Source organism: Lycium barbarum, chromosome 6 (genome assembly GCF_019175385.1).
Source record: "Lycium barbarum isolate Lr01 chromosome 6, ASM1917538v2, whole genome shotgun sequence".
Classification (NCBI taxonomy): Eukaryota; Viridiplantae; Streptophyta; class Magnoliopsida; order Solanales; family Solanaceae; genus Lycium; species Lycium barbarum.
The window spans coordinates 76,892,114-76,913,327 of NC_083342.1; the positions used below are offsets into that span (position 1 = coordinate 76,892,114).

General features: G+C 37.9%; 1 protein-coding gene across 1 annotated transcript; it reads right to left on the bottom strand.

Moving 5' to 3' along the window:
• Nucleotides 1–1,166: 1,166 nt before the first annotated feature.
• On the bottom strand, nt 1,167–20,954 carry LOC132644249 (sodium/proton antiporter 1). The gene is made up of 10 exons (XM_060360829.1): nt 20,515–20,954; nt 13,968–14,144; nt 13,744–13,872; nt 12,162–12,338; nt 10,871–10,977; nt 9,935–10,055; nt 2,847–2,908; nt 2,452–2,754; nt 1,769–2,063; nt 1,167–1,684 (listed from the first exon to the last, which is right to left on the bottom strand). The coding sequence occupies exons 1-10, from the start codon at nt 20,719–20,721 to the stop codon at nt 1,565–1,567; spliced, it is 1,698 nt and encodes a 565-aa protein (XP_060216812.1). The 5' UTR covers nt 20,722–20,954; the 3' UTR covers nt 1,167–1,564.
• Nucleotides 20,955–21,214: the final 260 nt, after the last annotated feature.

Below are 21,214 nucleotides of genomic sequence, written 5' to 3' on the forward strand. Positions count from 1 at the left end.
AAGTCTAATGTAAGTTATCTCCTATTTTATGTTTATGTTTTATTGCGGCAATTGTTGCATCCATTATCGTGTAGATATTGGGACTGAGAAGACGAAAAATATCCAGAAATAACTATCCAGATCATCAACAAATTGAAAAATAAAAATGGTATTATCATTAGTAAAAAAAATCTTTTGAAAAAGGGAAATGGTGCTCTTGTTTATGAAAACAGTCTTTAAAAGATGGTTGTAATTGCATCTGCTCTTTTAGTTGTATAATTTTGATGTAATGCAATGGTGGATGGATTGTAATTACAAATGTTTTTTTATGTTTTGGAATGCAATGATATTTTGTACCATAATATTCACGAATTTCAATGGATCAAATATGCCCCTATACTATGCGAAACTGAACAAATATGCCCTCCAATATTTTTCGTTAACTCAAGGGCATATATAGCCAAAAAAAAAACGTTAGGGGCATCTTTGCACCAACCTTTTAACGACGGGCAAATATGTGCAATTTCGTATAGTTCAGGGGCATATTTGAGCCTTTGCCGTAAATATATTGGATGAATATCCCACTGAAGCATACAGCTCGAATTAAGTTTATTCCGCCAAACTCAAAACCTTTTTATACAATATTTTTCTCCAGATTGATGGAAAATTAGCACAGCTCATATATATCGCCATCTCCTGTAATTAACCCAACCCAAACAAACATAATAAGGACAACCTATTCCCGTTGCTATCGTAATAATTACGCCGGAAATATCCAACGGCAACCATTGAAGAAGCTTTTCGAAGCTTGCTTCAAATTTTCCGGGTATGGGTATCAGGTATGGGTCTCTAATTTGGATAGCGAGTTATGCTTTGGATTTTTAATTAATTAGGGGTTAGTTTAAAATAGATCAATAGGATGATGACGCGTGTCCACCCGTTAAAATGAGGGGTATATTTGTGTTTAACTGCAGATATATTTAAACCGAAAGTATAACATGAGTATATTTAACCCAAAGTATAACGAGAGGTACATTTAAACCATCTTTGCTGCCTCTCGTGGCATGATAATGACTAAAGGCTTGATTGAGCCAATTTCCAGTGTTTTCATTAACTTCGTTAAACGGAAAAAAAAAAAATTAACTCTGTTAATGCAGATTTCACTTCTAAACAAAGGGGAGTACAGATAGCTGAAGTACGAATTCTCGTAGATGGTTCACCAGAAAATACAGTTGAGTATATTCAGATTCAGAATTTGAATGTGGAATCCAAGTTTGCCAGTGCTATTGCCTATTTCTGATTCAGAGGTTACACTGAATTATTATGCATTCCATCGTTGAGAAACAATGCATTATTAAACTATCAGAATCAATAAATTACATCATGGGGCTTTAATCCCCAACCCACCCCCTTGCCGGCCAACACACTGGTAGTTCTAAAGAATTTGCTATATGGCATTTTCATCTCCGCCACTAAAGGTCCTGAAATTGTATTCATGTGTTTTGCTCATTAACTTGATACAGAGAATACGTAAACGATCAGATTTACTGATAGCTTCAACGATCAAATGCCCATCTGGATGACACTAAGATCCATGAAGAAAAGGAACTTGAGCCAGAGCTGTAGGGAGTGAGACGTCGAGATTATGTACTGCAAGATAGGCAGCAATACCGGCAGCATAACCGGCAAAAGCAAACCCACTAACCTGCAGAGATAGAGAGTGACAAATATTGAAGCAGAAATGTTTATATTTTCCAGGTGGAGCATCAAAATAGCAGAGCATATGTACCTTTCTTATATACCAAAAGAAGTCGATCTTTTCCATTCCCATTAGTGCTACTCCAGCTGCTGAACCAATTACTAGCATGGATCCACCCGTACCGGCACAAAATGCTACTAGCTGCCAGAACTCAGAATCTTGGGGAAAGGAAGATAGGTCATACATTCCCATGGTGGCTGCAACCAGAGGAACATTGTCTATGACTGCTGACGCAACCCCGATTGCACTTGCAATGAGTTCAGTACTTGGTATATGGGCATCAAGGTAATTTGCCAATTCTCGCAGAATACCTGCTGCTTCCAGGCTATGGAAAAGTTGTTACTAGTCACGTGATGTTATCTAATTCATGTGGTCATGGATGATGGTTGATAGTCACACAATGCATGAGCAAAACAGAGTAATGGATCCTACAACCATCCTACCTGCAAAAATAAAATAAGAACCTCTTTTCTATTCCCCAAATGATTTCATTTATAGTGGTTGCTCCTGCTAATCAAGACTAAGAAATGATATAACGCCAAATGGCCTGGATTGCGGATTAGCGAGCAGAGTTAGTTCTCAACATCTGGTTTAGAATGATTAAGGGTTATGATGTATGAACCTATTCTGTCAAGAAAAGAGTTCTGCGTGCACTTTTTGATTGCCATGCTGCTGTAAGGATTAAGAAACCCAAAGAAAGGATTCGGCAATACCTGCTAACGGACAATAGGATTCCAAGGAAGAAAAGAGCTCCTTGAGTGTCAATGCGTGATAAAGCCTGTGGTACTTTGAGCCGCAGTCTTTCGGATTCTCCATAGTGAATCGCATCTGTGATTATCCAAAGAACTCCCAGTCCAAGCAGCATTCCCATGTATGGTGGTAGACCAGTCAAGGCCTTGAAAACTGGTACAAACAATAAAGCCCCAAGTCCTACTGCAAAAACTAGCTGTCCTCGAGGAGCCATCTGTTCGGATGCCAGAACATCAGCGGAATTTTCTTCTTTCCCATTCACTTCACTGAACACAAAAATAATACTTACATCCCTGCTCTATTTCTTGAAATATTTCTGAAATTCAAGAAGCTCTTCAGGTCTATGCTAGAAATATACCTTGTAAAGGACAGCAGAGCCAAAGGAACAGCTAGAGAAACTACTGATGGTAAAAATAAGCCCTGCGAAAAGATAAAGTGCGTTGCACCTGTTACCAGAACTGGAATAGAGACTTCAGTTGGCAACTGAAGTAAGAGTTTTTAAGTGAAGACTATACCCCCGTCTTCCGAGATAGGGGTATGGTCTGCGTACACTTTACCCTCCCCAGACCTCACATTGTGGGATTTCACTGGGTATGTTGTTGTTGTTACTATTATACAGGTTTAGACATGATCTGGCAGAGTGATAGTTCCAATAACTTAAAAGCAGCATGTAGAGACTAAGGTACCAATTTACCAAATATAGCTAAGTGAAAAATGTTTTTTTTTATAATGAATAAGCGCGGTGAATAGAACCAGTGGCAGCACTGAAATAAACCATCCTCTATCACTGAAAAGTTACATATTTCTTTCCATATGCATGCTTCTTTCCATAAATAAGTGCAGTTTGAGAGGATGCAGACTGAGCTGTAAGCTTCTTTCATCATTTCAGCACCAGTGTTTTAAAAGGTGTTTTCAGGGCTAGCCCGGGGGCGGCGGGCACCAAAGACGCCCCGAGGCGATGGTGGGGGCGAAAGTCTCAAAAGGCGTACGCCCATCAATTCGGGGCGCAGGCCTGAGCGTGTGAGCAAAGGCGAATCTAGGATTTCTAGAACATGGGTTCACCAATTAAAAAAAAAAGGAAACAGTGTTCAGTGGGAATTGATCTCTAGTCCTCTAGGTAACTAACTCAACCTTCGACCAAGTACACCATTTAGCCTTCTTGTAGCATGTGTTCCAGTAGTTAATATTATACCAATTTTAAAAAATATATACATAAAATATTTGCGGAGAGACCATGTGTTCAAGTGACCCAAAATTGATTAATAAAATCGCCCCTGCGTGTGAGGCGAATTTTTTGTGTTGGGGCGTAAGCCCAGAAAAAGTTTTTCAAATTAAAACGAAATTTGTTAAATAAGTCCTTAATATAATGCCCAAATTCTCAAAAGTGAACTTGTAATTAATCAAATGTTTTAAAAAAGGAACCTGTTAGGTTTGCACGACCTACTTCCTATCCTATGCATAACCAATTTTTGCCTAAGGAGGAACACATTATTGTACCTATTCTATGCTAGCGTCTTTGCAGAATAATAAACTGCAGGTAAGTCAATGACACACGATATTTATGTGAAAACCACCCGGCTCAAAAGGTGATAAAAACCACGACCTACAGACCTGTAGGATTTACCCCAAACTTCATTACAACTGAGCCAACTGCAAATTAAGTTACAAACTCTGTAACCTAATCCCAACCAGAACAGCCTTGCTACCCAACCTCTGATTAGCAAGCTATCTTCAAGCTAAACTCTAACTTGAAGTTACAACACTTGTATCTACTTTTTATGCTTCTAAATAGGTTGATAAAGATACACTTTGATAGCACAAACCTAACACAAGATTCTAGACCTAAGAATTGGAAAACATTATTTAGTAGAATAGCTCCTTCAATCCGTCTTCTTGTACTAGGGATGCAACCCCGGATTCTTGAATAACAACAACAACAACCCAGTGAAATCCCACATCGTGGGGTCTGGGGAGGGTAGAGTGTACGCAGACCTTACTCCTACCAAGGTAGGACGGTTGTTTCCGAAAGACCCTCGGCTCAATAAAAGCATAAAAAGAAGTCAGATAAGGTTAAGAGAATCAAAGCGATATGAAATGAAATAATGCAAGCGACACAGATAACACAGGATAATCAAAGCACAGGAATTAACAGATAATAGCAGAAATCTGAGCAGAAGATATTATATTGCGATAATGTGACTACTAATAAGAACGGAAAACGAGACTATCTACTAGCCTTCTACCCTAATTTGGGTCCTCAAAACCCTCCTATCTAAGGTCATGTCCTCGGTAAGTTGTAGTTGCGCCATGTCGTGTCTAATTACCTCTCCCCTACTTCTTCGGTCTACCCCTACCTCGTCTGAAACCATCCATGGCCAACCTCTCACACCTCCGCACTGGGGCATCTGTGTCTCTCCTCTTCACATGCCCAAACCATCTCAATCTCGCTCCCCGGATTCTTGAATATGATGGATAAATCCTCTCCTCGCTCAATATTCTGAATTCTCTCTTTGTGGGTGCGCAAACTTCTTCTTGGAAAGACCTGGCCTTTGATGCTCCGCAGGTCAGTGAATACAAAACCCTGTCCTAGTCGGTCAATGACATGTAATAGGGTTTGTGTAGTATTTGGATTCTTGCCTTGTTGAGTCTGTTTCTAATACGTGCAGAAGGCTTACTAATCCCTAAAAATATGGCAAGGAATCTTTCATACTTGACCGCCAAGTTCTTTCCATAATTCTGCAAATCCTAGTTGCTGTAGGACTTGCCCTGGAACATGTTCACGAACCTGTTTCATCCACCTAGTTCGTCTGCCTTTGAATCTCTGTACTGTCTGAGATAGAACATGTTCTTGTACTTGTTTCATCATCCCTTTCTCGTCCATACTCCTGACTTCTTCTTGAATCTGCTTTTGGTATGGAAGATGGAACATGTTGACAGACCTGTTTCATTGATCATGTGCAGCTCTGTGTCTGTCTTCTTCACATGATTTATTCATTGCTGGAATAAATCATGCCTTCAATCTTGACTAGCTCTTTGACTTCTGATTTTGTTCTTGCTCTGTGATGGAACGTGTTTGCAGACTTGGGTCTTCTGTTAACCTGATTCACATGCTTTGTCTGCAAACTCTTTTAGATGAACAATTTCTTCCTTCTGAACATTGTCGTCTGAGTCACTCCACCTCTCCTCACTGCTGGGTCAGTCAACCAATGCATCTATGACCTGTGACCATTCTTCTTCATTATCTCACCACCGTACTTGATGACTCCTTTGTATAGAATAGTTTGCATACTTGTTCTATTTCTTGACTGAGTCATCATCTCCCCTGCTCTGTATGTATGTATGTGAACCATTAATTATCTCTGCAGAGTTTTGCATTCCACCTGCCTTTGTACTGACACAGATATAACTACAACACTTGTTTGTCATGTGTCTGCATCTGTCTCTGCTACTTTATTGCAATGGAACATGTCCTTGGCTGCTTCTTCAAGGACCTATTTTTACCATCCTGTTCTGGAACTTCATCACATTGTCTTCATAGCTTTATTTCAACCATTGAACATGTTGTTCAATTTTAACATCTGTCTAGACCTAGTTTATTCACAGTGTTTTTTGGCTTGGAACAGTACTATTGTTTCTTCATCTGCTTTAATTCAGCTTTCATCATGCCTTATAAGCTGGATTTCTTGTTCCAAGTCTTTGGTGTGTCAATCATCAAAACTTCACATTCCCCATTTTTGATGATGACAAACACCGTGTAACCTGTTCTATCCATCTTATATTCCACATTTTCTCAAGGTAAACCAGGTTAGCAGTTGATTCAAAAATCATCACACAATTAAGTATTTTCCCCCTTTTTGCATCATTAAAAAGATAGTCTCAAAAGCAAATTAAGCCATACCCTGAGCTTGAACTTGTGTTGATTGCATTTTGTGTTCCCCCTGTCTCTATGCAGAATATTTCTTTTAGTCACAGACCAGGTTCATCTACCCGTTTCACCCCAGATTCCCCCTATCTGACAGCCTTTTCGTCTAAGTCAACTGAGTGATCTTCCTTTTGCAGCATTCTACTTTTTCTTTGTTCGGAGAGTGAGCAGAATTATCGAGGTAAATTCTTTTTATATCTTGAGCAAGTACAATTCATCTATCATTCTAGCTTACTTTTCTACTTCTCTGACTTTGATGTAATCCTTAGTGCCTGATCCTAAATGATCAACAGTCATGAGAGCAGTGTGGTCTGCATCATCTTCAGAGTCTTTATTAGATCCCCAAGCTGCTACCATAGCCTTGGTGGTTTCATTGCTTCTGTTTGTCTCTCCTTTTCCTTTTCTGCCCTTCTTCTTCTCCACTCTATTTCTCATAGTGGACACGTTTTGATCGTATGATCAGTCTTTTCTCACTTGAAGCATCCACCATCCTGTGCCCAATCAAGACTCCTTTCCTTATCAGAGGTATTATTTATGCCTGAATGATTCTCTTTTGAGAAACTTCCTTACTGGGCTTGCTTCTTCTGTTCTAGGATTCTTTTTAAGAATCTTGTAGTCCTTATCATCATACTCAGCTCTTTCTTTCCTTACCTCTGTTCCATCTTCTCCCATCCTTGTGAGATATTTATGTCCCTTAATGACCCTGCTCCATAATTCGTGATCTTCTGCCTGTATGTGGTCCTTCATACGAGCTTTCCACCATTGATAGTATTATCCACTTAACAATGGAGGCCTTCGAGTTGATTGTCCCTTATTGTGTCCGGTAGTTGGTGCATCATTTATCATGATCTTCTCCCAAGGTGTTAACCTTTACGAGGAGAAACTGCTCTGCTACCACTTGTTAGGTTTGCACGACCTACTACCTATCCTATGCGTAACCAATTTTCGCCTAAGGATGGAGCACGTTACTGTACCTCTTCTATGCTAGCGTCTTTGCGGAATAATAAACTACAGGTAAGTAAATGACATACGATATTTACGTGGAAACCACCTGGCTCAAAAGGTGATAATAACCACGACCTATAGACCTGTAGGATTTACCCCAAACTTCACTACAACTGAGCCAACTGCAAATTAAGTTACAAATGCTACAACCTAATCCCAACCACAACAGCCTTGCTAACCTCTGACTAGCAAGCTATCTTCAAACTAGACTCTAACTTGAAGTTACAACACTTGTATCTACTTTTTATGCTTCTAAATAAGCTGATAAAGATACACTTTGATAGCACAAACCTAATTCAAGATTCTAGACCTAAGAACTGGAAAACATTATTTAGTAGAACAGCTCCTTCAATCCGTCTTCTTGTACTAGGGATGCAACCCCGGATTCTTGAATATGATGGATAAATCCTCTCCTCGCTCAATATTCTGAATTCTCTCTTTGTGGGTGCGCAAACTTCTTCTTGGAAAGACCTAGCCTTTGATGCTCCGCAGGTCGGTGAATACAAAACCTTGTCCTAGTCGGTCAATGGCATGTAATAGGGTTTGTGTAGTATTTGGATTCTTGCCTTGTTGAGTCTGTTTCTAATACGTGCAGAAGGCTTACTAATCCCTAAAAATATGGCAAGGAATCTTTCATACTTGACCGCCAAGTTCTTTCCATAATTCTGCAAATCCTAGTTGTTGTAGGACTTGCCCTGGAACATGTTCACGAACCTGTTTCATCCACCTGGTTCATCCACCTGGTTCGTCTGCCTCTGAATCTCTGTACTGTATGAGATAGAACATGTTCTTGTACTTGTTTCATCATCCCTTTCTCGTTCATACTCCTGACTTCTTCTTGAATCTGCTTTTGGTATGAAAGATGGAACATGTTGACAGACCTGTTTCATTGATCATGTGTAGCTCTGTGTCTGTCTTCTTCACATGCATTTATTCGTTGCTGGAATAAATCATGCCTTCAAGACTAGCTCTTTGACTTCTGATTTTGTTCTTGCTCTGTGATGGAACATGTTTGCAGACTTGGTTCTTCTGTTAAGCTAATTGACATGCTTTGTCTGCAAACTCTTTTAGGTGAACAATTTCTTCCTTCTGAACATTGTCGTCTGAGTCACTCCACCTCTCCTGGGTCAGTCAACCAATGCACCTATGACCTGTGACGATTCTTCTTCATTATCTCACAACCGTACTTGATGACTCCTTTGTATAAAATAGTTTGCATAGTTGTTCTATGTCTTGACTGAGTCACCATCTCCCCTGCTATGTATGTATGTATGTGAACCATTCATTGTCTCTCTGCAGAGTTCTGCATTCCACCTGCCTTCGTACTGACAAACATATAACTACAACACTTGTTTGTTCATGTGTCTGCATCTGTCTCTGCTACTTTATTGCAATGGAACATGTCCTTGGCTGCTTCTTCAAGGACCTGTTCTTACCATCCTGTTCTGGAACTTCATCACATTGTCTTCATAGCTTTATCTCAACCATTGAACATGTTTGTTCATTTTTAACATCTATATAGACCTGGTTTTTTCAGTGTTTTCTGGCTTGGAACAGTACTATTGTTTCTTAATCTGCTTTAATTCAGCTTTCATGATGCCTTCTAAGCTGGTTTTCTTCTTCCAAGTCTTTGCTTTGTCAATCATAAGCTGGTTTTCTTCTTCCAAGTCTTTGCTTTGTCAATCATCAAAACTTCGCCATATGGCTTTATGCCAACAAAACCGAACCATTAAATATGAAAGTCAAGACCTTTTTTATTGCTAGATGCCCTAATTTATGTTCTTTCCCAATTCTTTATCTTTTCTTCTAGCGTCTCAAAAAAAAAGCAATGAACAATCACTTGTGCTTGTAAGCAGCGTATAATGGATTGTTTTTATTAGTTTTTTGTGGGGATGGAGAAAATCTATATATATTTTTCACTTATTTATAGTTTCTTCAAATTTTTAAAGCAATTTACCTATTTAAAAATATTTCTTGTAATTATATTATTTGAAATACTAAAAATTAAATACCCATGGGGCTTACGCCTCGCTGAGGCATACGTAAAACGATTCGCCTTACGCCTCCGCCTTTTAAAACACTGTTCAGCACTACCTTCATCCATAGTGTCAAATATATATCCCTTTAAACTTAAATGAGAATTCCTCAATCAAGAATGCAGTAATAGTTTCCACCAAAACCAATGCAAGCATTTTTTCAGGCAGTGTGTACCATTCAAAATGACATTAACAATGTTACGAATATCATTGCATTGTAGACCAGTCTGACCAGTCATCTATAAATATTTTTTCTGAAACTGGTAAATTGACCAGTCATCTATAAATATGACAACCATCCAGTGCTTATTTGATAATTCTCTCCCTTCCTCCCTATAGATTGTTTCCGTCATTATGACATAAGGAAAGATGTGCATGTAAATAAATAGAAGCAGCAGCAACAACAACATACCCAGTATAATCCCACCAGGTGGGGTCTGGGGAGGGGAGTGTAGAAGCAGTGAGAGAGAAAAATTCAAAAACCTTCATTGTCGGTAACGTGGATAGTTGGCCATGTATCCAGAGCATTGTAGTTGTAACATCACCTATAGGAGTCCATGCTCCGCCAGCATTTGCTGCTATAACAACAACAGCACCAAGAAGCCTGGGAACAAATAATTAACAGATTATATACTTCTTACAGTAAAGAAAACGGAACCTTCAGAAAGAGGATACAGAGCAAGACACTGGTAGTCTAGGAGCAAGATAAAGTAATTATAAATTGTCAATATTTATCTCAGGAGAAGTTTCTCGGGCCTATCCCTAGAAATTAAGATCTTCGGTACAAGGGGCTGGAAGATCCACAATCTTCACAGTTTAAAGACTGTTATTTGAATACCAGATTCAACTTTTAAGGCTGAAAAAACAAAGCTAGAAATGGTTCAGAAATCTGGGAAATTACTCAAAATGAATAATGTTGTCTGAGATACAAGAGAGTCTAGTCTATACTTGCACAGAAATGCAAACGTGATTTATTTCCTAAAAGAATAAGAGCAAAGTTCTAGAAGACACTGATCGATATAGGTGTGGTGAAAATCTACTTAATGCTTTTAAAACATCGCATCACATACAACCATTCCACTGTGTTATTCAATCATAAATTTAATTCAAGAGATTCTCATAAAAAACTTTCCCACAAATTGTAATAGAAGGACGTTGAGGTACTTCAAAGTTGCATCCTGAGAGCATCTGGGCTTTTCATTTCTCTTATAGGCGTCTAACTTGCTTACACATGTACATCCCTAGTTCTTTCCGATCTTCTCTCTAATTCGAATATCAAAACTTCTTGAGACTTACGGAAATCAATATTCATGTTCCAAGATCAAATAAGAACTTTAGACCAAATATGAGAGAAAATTCTGATATCTTTGCTCCTACAAGAAGGTTGTACAGATGAGGCTCAAAGCTGCTGGCACTTACTTTCGGTATTCCGAAGGTGGTGCCAGTTTCCTCAGTAAGGAGACCATTACGATAGTAGAAGTCAGATTATCAAGGATTGCACTGAGGAAGAAAGTCACAAAACCTACCTGAAATTACCATTACATTAGAAAGTTAATGACAACAGAAGGAAACAAGCAGCATACAAAAATGTTGAATTATTGACTCATTGTTTTCATGTGTGGCCTTCAGTGTGTAATCTATCTATGTATGCCATGTCCTTCAGCTAGTGAGAATAATTATACCACCCCCATCTGCTGCGCATTATACAATCTGACAATATCTAGAAGCGAAATCAAATTAAAATCAAAATACTCACAACGTAGACTACTAAGGATCATCAACTAAAAGCAAACCCTCTTTGATATAACTATGCATCTGCATATCAAGTAAAGAATACACAGCTACTTTGAGAAATTGTCAATTCTTAAAATAAATTAATGTAAGATGCCATGCATCCTAGCATGGACAATTCCTGCCTAAGAACATGCATTTCACAAAAGAACATTATGATTGAAAGGATTTTAGAAGCCAATTATATGTGAAATGTGTACAACAAAGACTATTAAGAGCCATCAATTAATAGCAAACCCTCTTCGACAGAACTGTGCATCTCTACATTGAAGAAAGAATGAGCAGTTCTTATTTATTTTTTTATTTTTATGACAAAAGGTTCCTTTTCTACCACTGGACAAACAACACACTTTTTAATTCTTACTTTGAGAAATTGACAATTCCTAAAAGATGATTTTTCCAACAGAAGAAAATGTTGGATGCCTTACATTCTAGCAAGCATTTCACAAAAGAGTACTACAACTGAATATGTTGGAATGAAACATGGGCTGGGCCTTAATATTGCTAAATCGGTAGGAAAAGTGGTCCTTCCATCATTATCCACTTGTATTAGTCCTTCTTATTCTGGCATTCTTTAATATATGAGGTATAATTTAAACTTATCATATTATTTTGAAGAGTATATAGCCATTTTCAATAAAAAAAAAAACGTATTCATGCAAAATCAGACCACTATCTGTTTTTGTTAGACGAAAAGCAAGATATTACAGATTCTCCATATTCAGAAGAAAAAAAAAGCCAAATAACTGCTTAACTAAACAGACAACAACAACAACAACAACATCCCAGTGAAATCCCACATCGTAGGGTCTGGGGAGGGTAGAGTGTACGCAGACCTGACTCCTACCAAGGTAGGACGGCTGTTTCCGAAACAGAGTCGAGAGTAATTTGAAACAGGAAAGATTATTGAATCACTAACCACCCAAAGCAGAGTTTTTGGCTTGCGAGTAGTGATGTTGTCAGTAACCAGCTTAAATCCCTGATGAGCGTCAACTATCTCAACGATGGTCATCGCACCGAGCAAAAAGAACACTATTTCACTAACTTCAGCAGTCGCATGTGACAACTGTGAAAGAGCTATCTCATTTGAAGGGGCCTGCCAAGGACATAAAACACTGTAAAACACAACTTTGACCGAAAACAAAAAGCCCTCTTCACTCTAAATTCTATTTTTGTAAATAAGAAGTTCATCCTAGAGCTTGTTTCAATGGCCGTTCAATCTCTCTGAGTATTATCTTATTTCATGTATGTAGGAAAAATTTGCCTACATGTACAGCTACTTTTCCACTATGGATGAAACCTTAAATGCAGAGTTCATATAGAACCCTTGCACCACATTGTTTGGGTTTTTACAAAAGCATTCATTTAATCCTATAATGTGAATGGTTGGAGATGCAGCTTAGTACACTGATGTTTGTACTCATATAATTCCTGCCAAAACTGCAAATAACTAAGAGTATACCACAAGACTAGGAAACAAGTTCAAATGTAATAGCAAGAATGCAGATAGATTAGCAACCCACTTTGGATAGGGAGCGCCTGATTGCTAAGAATATCCACTCTGTACATTTTTCCTTGAAAACTGGTATGAATGGCACAGCTGATAACTTAAAGAGTAGAAATATCTATGTATGTTGAAACTTGAAAACAACTATTATTTGGTAGAAACGTGGGGCTACATCAGATGTTGAGTGGTTTAGTTGTTGGAAAGTGTAAAACTGGCCCCTTTAACTTTTGAGATGCAATATACTAAGTGTCCGTTTGTCCATGGATAGTTTTCACTTGAATATTATTCCGGAAAACTGTTTGGACATAGAATTGTTATAACTTTCCAGAATTCAACTTCAATTTTTTCGGAATTCAAAAAACTCCAAAAAGTTGTTTTCACAATTTTCACCCGAAATCACCCACAAAAATTCAAAAACAACTCCAATTTGTATTCATTTCCAAACACAACACCAATTTCCAAATAACACTTTCAACTTGAAAACAAATATTATTATTTTTCAAATTTCACAATTTTATGTCCAAACGTCCACTAAGAAAAAAAAAATTAAAAAATGGACTCTTCAATTTAACTTTTTGATGGCTTAAATAGGAGCCACATTTGAAGGAATTAGTAGATGCACTGGACCTTCCAGTTTCAACTGAAAATTTTGCTTTGTTTCATCGAGGAAGAAGGGGGGGCTCCACAAAGCATACAAGATAAAAAGTAGTATGCTCGTAATAAAGCAGCACTCTAATTCAAAACCGGCTCACGATATAGCAATATTAAAGCTAGCATGAAGCTCAACAAAGCAACAAGATAAATTCAAAAAAAGTTTCACTTAATGCAAGTTGTCATAAAGAGCATTGAAGGATTAAAACTAGGCATAATAAGTTTGCTTTCATTAAGACTGATTAAGCTTCCTTTTACTGATCCAGCTTACTTTCACTCTATCAAATATGCAATAATCAACGTAGTGTAAACAAAAGTAATCTCACATAAACTAATGCCTTACCCCAATGCTTCGAATGACCCATAAACTCACGGCCATCAGAAGTCCTACTCCACTTTTGTTGAATGCAAGAGACTCTTCGAATATGATGCCCATATATCCTACTCCAAACAACAACGCCATTGCAATATCCTGAAGCATGAGATTTGATCAAACCAATGAAATTTTTGGTAGATTAATTCATTAGTAAGCCTAAAATAAAAATATCAGGCTTCCAGTTAGAGCACCTGATTTGCAGCCACCCATGATTGATTTATAGCTACTGTACCAGTGACAGCCGCAGCAAGAATTGCAAAGGCCTTCAGAAAATCTGTCTTTGGCTGGTAAGTAGTTTCAAATTCTTGTGAGCTCGTTTCATCAACTGAACATAAAGGATCACATGTTCCTGATGATGTTGTTAGTTCCTGAAGCAAACTTAACTCTTAGTAAAGTAAGTACGAGCCACCGTACTTTCCTTTCATTTTCTTTTGTCTTCTTTTACCATTATAATTAGTGCTGGAACAATTGTTCACACCATCAGCTGATAGAATAATGCAAAGATACAAAGAAAGTATAGCTACAGGCTGTGCATCCATCTTTTGGAACCGAACCTGAGACAGCCTACTCTCAAGGTGAAGCTATTAAGTTCATGAAATGCATGAGGTCTTGTCCAAATGAACAGAGATACTGGAAGTGAACCTAACAACTTACTCTTGAAGGCCTCAACCTTAACTCCTGTTATGTTCATCAAATGCAATAGATCCGGAGACCTAAATCTAGTAATATACTAACCCGACGAATCCAAATCCTCTAAATGACAAGCTGCTATGGAAACTAAAATCAAGTTATTGACTAAGAAAGGAGAAATACACAATAAAGAATTAGGCTACATACTGAAAATAGAAAAATACATAACGCAATGAGATAGAGACTAAAACATGTATGATGTATAAAAATCAGGTACGGTAATCAAGGAAAGAACTTGCATTCCCAGATTGTATAATCAACAACAATCAAGCAAGATAGTCAACTGTGCCACAATCTCAATCTAGCTTGAATTGATTATATGATACATCTATAATCATTTCGCTCAACTCAGCCCCATTTCATTCTTCGAATACTAATAAGGATGAATCAACTACATGTTAATCCCAAACTAGTTAAACTCGAGTATATAAATCAAGTACAATCATTCCCCTCCAGTCAATTCCCTTTCATCCAATACAAAATAATGGATTCTCCAAAACTAGACATTCTCTATATGAAAGAAGTACACCTCAATTCCAAACAAGATGAGGTCGGCTATATAAATCATTTGTAAGCGTTACAGTCTATTCAGCCCAGTTACAATCAAAATGGGTTTTCCAAGGCAAGATGTTCCCTGTAAGAATCAACTGTGCCAACTAATTAAGGTTGACTCTATTAAATGATTCCGCTTCTGAATAACGGATGTCTTATTTTCTCTGGATGAGTCAACTACACAACAACAACATACCTAGTGTACTCCCACAAGTGGGATCTGGGGAGGGTAGTGTACGCAGACCTTACCCCTACCTTGGGAGGTAGAAAGGTTGTTTCCGACAAGAACCTCGGCTCAAGTAACAGCATTTCAAAGCAGTTCGATAAAAGAAAACAACGGGAGTGAAGAAGCCATGACAAAAAATACTATAGAAAGCATGAAAGAGCATTCTTAAAAGGGATAATAACTACAACAAAATAATACGATAATCGAAGTACGAGAAACATTAAGTAGAAACAGAAATCGAATAACAAGAAACTACAAGAGTAATACTACGACTACTAGTTGTAAGCATAATGACCAGATCATGAATATCTGTTCAGATTGTGTCTACGGATATTAGAATATCATCATATCAATATGTAATATTTGTACAGATTTAGCTTTCCATAATTAGAAGATATTTAGGAATGATTATATCATATCTACAAGGATGTTACAGCTAGGAATAGATGATATTCAGGGATAGGAGTAGCATATCTTTAGGGATGTACAATCAACATTCTTTCTATTTAATTGTAGAACTCTCAAAACTGAGAGACTCATTCAGCAAATAGACATGGTATTAGAGCCATTTTTCACTGTTGAGTCTTAGTTCTTTCATCTGTTTTCTTTCAGATTTTTTTTTTTTTTTGAAAGTCTTTGTTCTCTTGACTGTTCATCAAGAGTCCGTCCTAACATCTAGGGCTTTTGGTCTTGGTCATTCTAGTTATTTTCTTGGATCATTGTGTTTTTGGTGTTCTTATCTAGTTAAGAACATGACATCACATCATTTTGAATCCTTCAATGTTCGTTTCACTGGAAAAAATTATTCTGCCTGGGAATTTCAATTTCAACTATTTGTCACCGAAAAAGAATTATGGGGCCATATTGATGGAAGCGATCCGGCTCCTACTGATCCTACAAAGTTATGTCAATGGAAGGTTAAAGATGCTCGGGTGATGACATGGATTTTGGGTTCAATTGATCCTCTGATTGTTCTTAATCTCAGGCCGTACAAGACTGCTAAGGCCATGTGGGATTATTTACAAAAGGTTTACAACCAAGACAATGCCGCAAGACACTTTTAGCTAGAGCATGAAATTGCTAATTACTCTCAAGGAGGTCTCTCTGTTCAGGATTATTTTTCTGGATTTCAAAACTTATGGGCTGAATTTACTGATATTATTTATGCTAAAATACCTGTCGAATCTCTCTCTGTAATTCAGGCAGTTCATGAGCAAAGCAAGCGAGACCAATTTTTGATGAAATTACGATCTAAGTTTGAGAGTGTTCGCTCTAACTTGATGAATCATGACCCGTCTCCCTCCTTGGATGTTTGTTTTAGGGAATTACTTCGCGAAGAGCAGCGTCTTGCCACACAAAACGCTTTCAAACAAGAAAATGATGTCACTATGGCATTTGCTGCTCAAGGAAAAGGAAAGGGCAGAGATATGACTAGAACTCAATGTTACAATTGCAAGGAATATGGTCATATTGCTAGCAATTGTGGCAAGAAGCTCTGTAATAATTGTAAACAACGACACATTAGCAAAGATTGTCCCACGCGCCCTCAAAACCGTAGGGTCAATGCTTTTCAAGATGGGATAAATGGTTCCACTACTGATAACTCATCTTCAGCAGGACAAGTTCTTACCCCTGAAATGGTACAACAAATGATCATGTCAACCTTTTCAGCTTTGGAGCTACAAGGTAACGATATTACATCTAATTTTTGGCTTGTTGATTCTGGTGCTTCCAAGCATATGACCAACTCAACTAGTATGCTAAAAAATGTTAGTGAGTATCATGGTCCCTCACAAATTCAGGTTGCCAATGGTAATAATTTACCCATTACCAAGGTTGGGGATATTACTCAAACTTCCAAAAATGTTTTTGTATCACCAAAGCTCTCCACTAGTCTTATTTCAGTTGGCCAATTGGTGGATAATAATTGTGATGTGAATTTTTCTCATAATGGTTGTCTTGTGCAAGATCAGGTGTCGGGGACGACAATCGCGAAGGGGCCTAAAGTTGGAAGATTATGTCCTATACATTTTTCCATTCCCCATGTTCTTTCTTTTGCTTATACTTCTACAACTAGTAAGACTGAGGTTTGGCATAAGCGTCTAGGACATCCAAATTCTATTGTGTTTTCTCATTTATCGAATTCTGGTTTATTAGGAAATAAAAATCAATTTTCAGTTGCTTCTTTTGATTGTTCTACTTGTAAATTAGGCAAAAGTAAAACTCTTCCTTTTCCTAGTTTTGGTAGTCGTGCTGCAAAATGTTTTGATGTCATTCATAGTGATGTTTTGGGGCATTTCACCAGTTATTTCTCATGCTCATTTCAAGTACTTTGTGACATTCATTGTGATTATAGTCGGTTTACATGGGTGTATTTCTCCGTTCCAAATCTGAGGTATTTTCCATATTCAAGACATTTTTGGCTTACATTGAGATTTGATTCTGGTGGAGAATATGTCTCATGAATTCAATAACTTCTTGCTTGAGAAAGGAATCGTATCACAACGCTCTTGCCCATATACGCCACAGCAAAATGGGGTTGCTGAACGTAAAAATCGTAATCTTTTGGATGTCACTCGTACTTTATTGATTGAGTCCTCCGTCCCATCTAAATATTGGGTTGAAGCTTTGTCTACTGCTGTCTATTTAATTAATAGGTTTCCATCTAAAGTGTTAAATTTTGACTCTCCATATTATCGTCTTTATCACCAAAATCCTAGCTATGATAATTTTCATACCTTTGGCTGTGTTTGTTTTGTGCAATCTTCCTCCTTCTCAACGTAATAAACTTTCTGCTCAGTCTACTAAATGTGCTTTTATGGGTTATAGTACTTCGCAGAAAGGATTTATTTGTTATGATCCAAGTTCTAACAAATTTCGTGTTTCTCGAAATGTTGTTTTCTTTGAGAATCAGTATTTCTTTCCTACTCCTGTTGAGTCATCTTTTGTTTCTCCTCTTCTTCCTACTTTTGAGGATTTGTCATCTTCTTCTGAGAGGTTCAAACCTGGATTTGTGTATGAACGACGTCGGCCAACTTTACCCCATCCCGAAACTGATCCGCCTCCTGAGACTGCTCCACAACCAGAACCTGAGATTTCTTCAAGGCCTGCTCCTCTTGAGCCTACTCGGCGATCTACCAGGGTATCTCGTACTCCTAATTGGTATGGTTTTTCTTCTACTTTATCCACCATTTCTGTTCCAACTTGTTACTCACAAGCTTCCAAGCATAAATATTGGCAGAAAGCAATGGAGGAAGAACTTTTGGCTCTTAAAGAAAATGACACATGGGACATTGTTTCGTGTCCTTCAGATGTCCGCCCAATTGGATGTAAATGGGTTTATTCTATTAAACTTCATTCTGATGGAACTCTTGATCGGTACAAAGCTCGATTGGTTGTCCTTGGTAACAGACAAGAGTATGGTGTGGACTATGAGGAGACTTTTGCACCAATAGCAAAAATGACTACGGTGCGAACTATTATTGCCTGGCCTCTTCATCAAATGGATGTCAAAAATGTTTTTCTCCACAGTGATCTCAAAGAAGATATTTATATGAAACCTCCACCTAGTTTGTTCTCATCACCTACATCAGATGTATGCAAATTGAAGCGGTCTTTGTATGGATTAAAACAAGCTCCCAGAGCTTGGTTTGATAAGTTTCGATCTACTTTGCTTCAATTCTCTTTTGAGCAGAGTAAATATGACTCATCTTTGTTTCTTCGTAAAACATCTACAGGTTGTTCTTCTTTTGGTATATGTAGATGACATTATTATTACAAGAACTGATTCTTCAGTAATCACTAGCCTCCAACAACAGCTTAAGGATTCTTTCATATGAAAGATCTTGGCACTCTTACATACTTTTTGGGGTTAGAAGTTCATTATGATTCTTTAGGCGTATTCTTAAACCAGCACAAATATACTCAGGATTTGATTGCTTTGGCTGGTCTTCAAGAATCTTCCTCTTCCTCTGTAGATACTCCATTGGAATTGAATGTAAAGTATCGTCGTGAGGAAGGAGATCTTCTTCCTGATCCAACTTTGTTTCCACAGTTAGTTGGGAGCCTAAATTATCTTACTATTACTCGGCCTAATATCTCATTTGTAGTTCAACAAGTGAGTCAATTTATGCAGTCTCCCCATCATCTACATTTGGTGGCCGTTCGTCGCATCATTCGATATCTCTTGGGAACATCTACTCGTGGGTTATTCTTTCCTAGTGGTTCTCCAATACGGCTTGATGCATTTAGTGATTATGATTGGGCTAGATATCCTAATACACGCCGCTCTGTCACAGGCTGGTGCATGTTTCTTGGGGATTCCTTGATATCTTGGAAGAGCAAGAAGCAAGCTCGTGTTTCGAAATCTTCAACAGAGTCTCTGAATATCGAGCCATGTCTGCTGCTTGCTCCGAGATTGTTTGGCTTCATGGTCTACTTGCAGAGATTGGATTTCCTCAATCTAACCCTACTCCTCTCCACTCTGATAACACAAGTGCCATTCAGATTGCCATTAACCCGGTTTATCATGCAAGGACCAAACACATCGAGGTGGACTGTCATTATATCCGGGAAGTTGTAGATAATGGAGTCATTACTCTTCCACATGTGTCTAGTAATCTTTAGATAGCTGATGTGTTCACAAAATCCATGACACGGCAACGTCATCAGTTTCTAGTAGGCAAATTGATGCTCCTTGATTCACCGGCATCAATTTGAGGGGGGGATGTAAGCATAATGACCAGATCATGAATATCTGTTCAGATTGTGTCTACGGATATTAGAATATCATCATATCAATATGTAATATTTGTACAGATTTAGCTTTCCATACTTAGAGATATAAGATATGTAGGAATGATTATATCATATCTACAAGGATGTTACAGCTAGGAATAGATGATATTCAGGGATAGGAGTAGCATATCTTTAGGGATGTAAAATCAACATTCTTTCTATTTAATTGTAGAACTCTCAAATCTGAGAGACTCGTTCAGCAAATTGACACTAGTATGGAAGGGCAAGCGAAACAACACTCAACTACCTAACTAACCTTCTAACCTAATTGGTGTCCTACATAACCTTCAGTCAGCTGAAGAATGAATCAACTACACCTCAATCCTAAACTAGTTGCTTGAGTCCTTTATAACCATTTCAACACCAAATAATGAGTTGAGGTTCTCTAGACCTCTCAGTATCCCCAAAAATTAAAGGAAAATATAATCCGAATAATTCCTAAATCAGGCAGCCAAGTGTTGGAGATACTGTACCTCTGAATTATCTCTGGCTTTGTCTTCGGCTTTGGCGAGGATGCAACTGCGGTATCTGGTGGGTCCATCTTTCAATCTTGAACAACTAATCTGTGGCAAAAGAGTTGGTGCAGGAGAAACTCCAATAGGGCGCTTCTTGAAATGTGTGTCAGTGTGACTGCGACAAGGAAAAAGGCAGTGGCTTTTGATTGCAACAAACGTAGACATTGGAGAGCCGGAGGGAAGGACCAAATCGGGGTTTAATCTCCGCTACTGCATGTGTCTCAAATTATCCTTAACAAATTCACTAGGGAATTCCATTTTTAGTCAAAATTTATTATTTTTGGCCCAAATAAGTCAAAGATAAGGAGCACTGCTGGACCCAGAATCTTGTATGTAATGTTCAGATAAGCACAATCATACAGACAACTGTAAAATCGACGCAAAATATCCAATACTCCCTCCATGGTATTCACTTCGACACGCCTATTAAGTACTCGGTCCGACCAAAAAAATTATCCTATTTTCTTTATTAGTTTACTCCAAAAAATTTAACACATTTTTATATTTAGAAATAATTTAATTTTATTATATGATTTTATGCCACATAAATAGCTGATATTTATTTTGGATCACATATTTCAAAACTCTTTCTTTATTTCTTAAACTACGTATCAATTTAAACTAAGACAATCATTTTAAGACGAAGGGAATAATAAAA